The sequence below is a fragment of the Spermophilus citellus genome (genome assembly GCF_964194105.1).
Source record: "Spermophilus citellus genome assembly, chromosome: 16".
In the NCBI taxonomy this organism is placed as follows: Eukaryota; Metazoa; Chordata; class Mammalia; order Rodentia; family Sciuridae; genus Spermophilus; species Spermophilus citellus.
In genome coordinates, this window is record NC_138196.1 from 50889982 (window position 1) to 50896182 (window position 6201).

Here is a 6201-nt window from a genome sequence, read left to right on the forward strand (position 1 = left end):
CTTGCTAACTTGCTGAAGCTGGCTTTGAACTTGGGTTCCTTCTGCCTCAGCCTCCAGAGCTGCTGGGATTACAATTGTGTTCCACCACAAAGAGCATGGTGATTATTTTTATAAATAATTTACTTAAAATTTAAATCAGTAATAGGAGGTGGATCTCTATATAGTACTTATCATTCTTATCAGTTATTTGTAATCTACGTCTCCTGGAAGACTTCTTTCTGTCTTTAATGTCAATCTTAATGTTTATTTCATTATTTATAAGAATTCTAGAATTCAACTTTTAATGTGATGCCTCTCACAGTCTGAGTTTTCTGTACAGTTTAACATGTAAGATCAGAGAATGAGTATTGAATTTCTAGTTCTTAAACTCAAATAGAGTGGGAGATGAGAAAAGAGTTATGGGTATGAAAAATGGAAACAAAATATTTTGTTCTGGATATTGATCAAAATGAAAGAAAATTAAGATGAAGCTATGAGTGTGTACAATAAGCATCTTTACAAACTAATTAATATTTTAATCATTATTTTTCAAATTCTTTTTCAAACTGTAGTTCATAATATATCCCCCCCTCTCTCTCTCACAAACACACACACACACACACACACACACACACACACCCTGTACACTCTAGGTAACCAAACTGGCTTATTGTAGACACCGATCACTAGTCCTGGGTCTTACACAACTATGTTCTCAACAAAATGCTTGATTCATGTTATATCTTTTTCTTTTTTGGTACTAGAGATTGAACATAGAGATACTTTACCACTGATTTACATTCCAACACTTTATTTCATTTTGAAACAGGGTCTCATTATGTTGCTGAGGATGGCTTCAAATTTGTGATCCTCCTGCCTCAGCCTCCTAAATTTCTGGAATTACAGGCATGTACCACTATGCCAAGCATTTTATATTTTATTAAGACGAAACTATTCAAAAATGTGATTAAGTCAGACAGTTAACTATATATTTCCTGGTGTAGGTGAAATGTTTCCCTATTATTAGACCCTTTCTTGAGACAATCTCTTGATGATTTTTTTAAGTGCTTTTTTTTCTTGAGGCATTGGGTTGAAAATAACTGGCTTCTACTACTTTAAGTCAATTCAGTGATTTTTTTAAAACACAGTTTCCTAGGACGGAGACACTGGTTCAGTAGGTCCAGCCTGTGGCTAAGGAGTCTGCTTTTGTAAGTCCCACTCCAGGGAATCCTGATGAAGCTGGTCTTTGAACTCATTGGAGAATCCTGTGAGATACTTCAGCTTTTTTGCACATCTGATACCATTTTGAAAAATGACTGAATTGGCCCATAATGAAATGCAAATTCTTACTTTTTAGCTGGCTCCTTAGTTAACATTGATGGAAGAAAACTGAATAGCAAACACCTGGGGTGGAATGTGCACATCATCCGACAGTGCTGAATATCTGGGCTGTACAAGGAAGTGACATCCCCGCCTCTGAAGAAAGTATTTTGATATACTTGAATCTGGCAGCCTGTGATATAATCATTAAAAGTTAATGTGGAATCAATGCAAATAATAATTATAACAGAAATATATTACCTTCTTTTTTTTTTGCGGGGAGGGGGCTGTGTACCAGGGATTGAACTCAGGGGTACTCAACTACTGAGCCACATCCCCAGCTCTATTTTGTATTTTATTTAGAGACAGGGTCTCACTGAGTTGCTTAGCACCTTGCATTTGCTGAAGCCTGCTTTGAACTCTCCATCCCCCTGCCTCAGCCTCCTGAGCCACTAGGATTGTAGGCTTGTGCCACCACACCTGGCTGTATGTTGCATCCCTAACCTTCTTTCTTCTTCTAGTGACTGCACAAAGATCTTTATAGCATGACTTTGATTGTACAAGCAGAATGAAACATATTAAGGCAATTATTTGAACAACATACAATATTATTTAATGTCATTTTAGAAAAGTACTTCTGTATAAAAAATTGGATAATTGTTAAATCATATAATAATTTGCAGATCAATGATCAATTATCCCCAATAAAATATGCTAACTTTATTTCTCCCTGTTGCCCAACATGCTATGAAAATAAGCCCTAAACATAATGATATTTGATCTATTTTTCAAAACTTTCAAAACAAACATCTCCCTAGATAATCAATAACTCTGTAAGGAAAGCTTGAGGCAGGCTTTATTTTCTGCATCTGACATGTATTTTTTTTTAAAGAAAGAAGTTAAATAACTAGGTCTCAGAGTGTACAGATTTGCCCAAGATCTATATAGTTAATTAATGTCCTGGGACACAAACTGAGCCTTTCTAATTTCAAATCTTGTTTCCCTTTTCTAGTGTGCAATGTTAAATGTTGTTCTTCAACTCAGTTTAATTCAAGCAAATTATTTTTTTGTTAAGATAATTTCTAGATAGTTTAAGCAAATGCATGCACACACTAAATCAAAAATAAAATTTCAACCACTTACTGTTTGGAATTAATCACAGTTCTTAATTACTTTGCACCCCACATATTATTAGAGAATTGTCTTTACTGGCTTTCCCATCTGAATTTGGATTTACCTTGAAAGGTAATTTTATTAATCAAATTCTGATTAATAAACTTTCCAGTTCAGATAGTACATCCATCTTAGTCAATCAACTGTTAGTTAACCAGGCAATATTCCAATGGCAACTGTCTATACCCTAGTGCGGTAGTCACTCTTCAATTTAAATAGTGTGTATTTTTGAGTTGCCTTTCAGAGAATGGGCAACTCAGACAAAATGTATTTCCTTAGGTTTTAACATTTTATCTGCCCCATTCTAGCTGTCTGGGAACTCTGGCCCTGAGACCCATTTGATAACCAGACCAGCAAGATTGCTTTTCTTCCTCTTGGCATTGTGGCTAACAAGCTAACCACTTGGGTAAAGTCTATATTTGGCAGGAGCATAAATCTCTTTGGGTTAAAGCTTCTGGGGATAAAAGTTCCCAAGGGTGTATGCCTAGATTTTGTACATGCACAAAAACGGAGTAGTTGGCCCAGGGGAAATGCTAACCATAAAAAAGCCTTGTTGTTTAGACAGTTGGTGTTTTGGCTTATTCATAATTATCAAGCAGCCACATGGTCCTGATTGTAAGGCACTTACAAGGGTATAAACTAGGACCAGTGCTGGCCTGGGTGTTCCCATTCTGCAGTTGAGTCTTTGTGAACTTCCATGTCAGTCAGGGCACCTAGAAATGTATCAATTTTGGAGCTGAATGGAAAGAAAGTTCTAGTGCATTCCTGTCTATCCTCTAATCATCATAGCTTTCACAGTTTTTACATGTCCCTGAACATTGAGCAAATTGTTTGGTCTTGTTAAATGAGGAGAAGCAAAGCATTCTAATTTTTTCAAAAAATTAAGTGACATCTGGGCAGGGTGGCACACACCTGTAATCCTAGCAGCTTGGGAAGCTGAGGCAGGAGGATTGGGAGTTCAAAGCCAGCCTCAGCAAAAAGTGACACTAAGCAATTCAGTGAGACCCTGTCTCTAAATAAAATACAAAATAGAGCTGGGGATGTGGCTCGGTGGTCAAGTGCCCGAGTTCAGTCCCCAGTACTAAAAAAAAAAAAGAAAGAAAGAAAGAAAGAAAAAGAAAAAAAAGTTAGGTGACAAATATAAAAAGATAATCTACTAAAGAAATAAAAGTGATTAGTAAGTAGGTGAAAAATGGTAAGAATCACAAATCCAGATAAGATAAAACAAAAAAAAATGTCAATTTACCCATAAGGTTAGCAAAAAGTTAAAATTAAAGAACCAGTGTTTTCATATTGATTTTGATTCCAAGTAATAGAAAAACTAGTTCAAAGTAGCTTGGGTACAAATGAAATTTATTGGTCCAGAAGCCAAAAAGCCCATGGTAAATCTGGTTTTAGGAGTAATTGCATAATATATTCAATGTATAACATCAGTACACAATTTGTGTACATCAATTTTCTCTGTTCTGTAGTGGTACCATTGATCTCATTAGGAGCCTTATTTCTAGGTCTAAGCCAAAGCGTTATTACAATACTTTGGCTCTATTGGGTCATTGCAGTCAGCAGGATGTGTGTACTTCCTGATTCAAGTCTGGCTGGGACATAAGCTCTAGCTCTGGTGTCAGTAGCAGAAACCACATGGACCAAAACTGAGAGGCAGCAGATCTCCAGAAATAAATTTGGATACTGTTGCCCAAAAGGTGACAATATGCCTGGTCACAAGGCTACAGATGCCTATTAGAGTTGACCTAAGCAGATAATTGAGCATTCTCACATGCCAGTGGGAAGACTTATACTTCTTTACAGCATTAATGTGTTTTTTACATGGCAATGATTATGGTACAGAAATGCAATTAGGGGTTGAGGGACAGATGGAGGAGAGGTATGAGTCAGAGTTAAAAAAAAAAAAAGCTTTCCTAAAAAAATTGTTTTTTATTACAAATATAAATCTCATCCAGTGGTATTTATCTTAGTCACACATCTAAGAGATCAATGAACAATCTTGGAGTAGTCATCTGAAGTTGTTATAGACTCAGAACCTACTCCTAGTGGTAACCCAGAGAATATTTCACCCAGCAATGACTAATGAAAAACAATGTGCAAAGTCATTCTGCAAATTAATGACATAAGTAAATCAATAATACCAAAACATGGTGTTGAAAACTATTCATCGAGAATATCAAAGGTATGTTTTAGTAAGTTAAATTTAAGCCATTTCAGAAATGGTTCCTTAGTGGCCTAGAGTAAAATTACCACGTACCTGTCAGACACTTGATGGGACCCAGATGCTATGGTACTCCTTTTAATTTTTAGTGTAAAAATAAAAATAGAAGTTGAATTATTCATTTTGAGATCTGCTTTGTAAAGAGTCATCTCCAAAAAGAAGCTTTTCTAGTACCTGCTCCAAGACATCTCATTCCTAGGCTCCTCCCCCTGATAAATCATGTATGTTTAGGACAACATATCTGGGAAGAAGTGTCTTGCCTTCAAACACTAAAAGGATAATTCTCCTGAATTACCAGGGACTGCCTCCTTCCTCAAAGCTGTATATTCTTGACCTTTCTCCAGGATGGTACAATTTGCTGGACTACTCATCTCTCAAACACCCTAACTTCATCTCTTGTAGATAAAATACTTACCACAGGAAACTGTAGCAAACAAACAAATGAAGTAAGCTGCGTGCTTGAATGAAAACATCCTAAAAAAAAAAACAACACATACATAAGTCTGTTAGTTGGGAATCATATTTAACAGACATTTAACACAAACCTTAATCTTAGATGATACAGATTTTCTTGTAACTGAGTTACAAATCAAAGCATAATAATACCAATAGAGAGAGCCAGGACTTTTTAAATTTCTTGTGGATTTTTTTTTGTTTGTTGGTTTGGTTTTACTTTTTGTCTCTAGGAACTTGGAAAATTTAGAATGCTTCCCAAGATAGAGAATTGAGAGTTTTACACTATTATTGTTACTTTTTTCAGCTCTGTTGCTAATAATTTTGAAAAGAGAATTGATAGGGAAGAATTAAGCAGTTGCTAAACCTCTTGACATAAATAAAAATACATGTATTATAATACCAATAACACCAGTCCAGAATCTCTATGTATGAAATAGTAAAGCCCCTCTAAAAATGTTAAACCAATCAAATATTGTCTTTGATTTTAAAATGGCATGCAAATTTAAATATTTCCACCTACAAGAGCATCAGTTTTTTCTAGACACTCAGAAAATTAGAACACAAACTAATAGATTCTTCACAAAGTAAAAATTATACTTTAGAAACAAAACACTCTTTGGAAGCAACCAGAATAATAGAAATTTGCTACCTGAAAACACAATTGCTTCTGTGGTTCTGAAGATGAGGGAGTCTCTCGCCACTTAAAATTGAACACTCCTCTAGCTGTTCTTAATGTTGTATGGCAGGCAATATTTGCTTGGCTTCAATATTGACTTTGGGTCACTGCTAACACTTTCAACTTTTTGTCCTGTCGAAATATTCCCTGAACACCCTCTTCCTGTATTCAGCTACCTAATATATTAACTATTTCATAGAGTAATATCAACAAGATGGCAGGCGAGGCTTTCTGGCACTCATTCCCTTGTGAAAACATTAGTTTGAACAACAACCCAAGCACCAAATACCTTCCCAAGAACTAAGGAATCTAGATGAGAGGTTAAAGTACCCGGTTGGAACACAGAAATAACAAAAAGGCATGTTGAAAAGTG

The 6201-nt window shown here is 35.7% G+C and overlaps 1 protein-coding gene across 1 annotated transcript in view; it reads right to left on the reverse strand.

Moving 5' to 3' along the window:
• KLKB1 (kallikrein B1) overlaps positions 1 to 5169 on the reverse strand; it is a gene marked incomplete at its 5' end in the record, with an annotated part of 28290 nt that extends 23121 nt beyond the window's left edge. The window contains 2 exons of the mRNA XM_081268954.1: positions 1330 to 1492; positions 5112 to 5169. Of these exons, the coding sequence (XP_081125080.1) occupies positions 1330 to 1492; positions 5112 to 5169 (221 nt within the window). The remainder of the gene's footprint in view (positions 1 to 1329; positions 1493 to 5111) is intronic.
• Positions 5170 to 6201: the final 1032 nt, after the last annotated feature.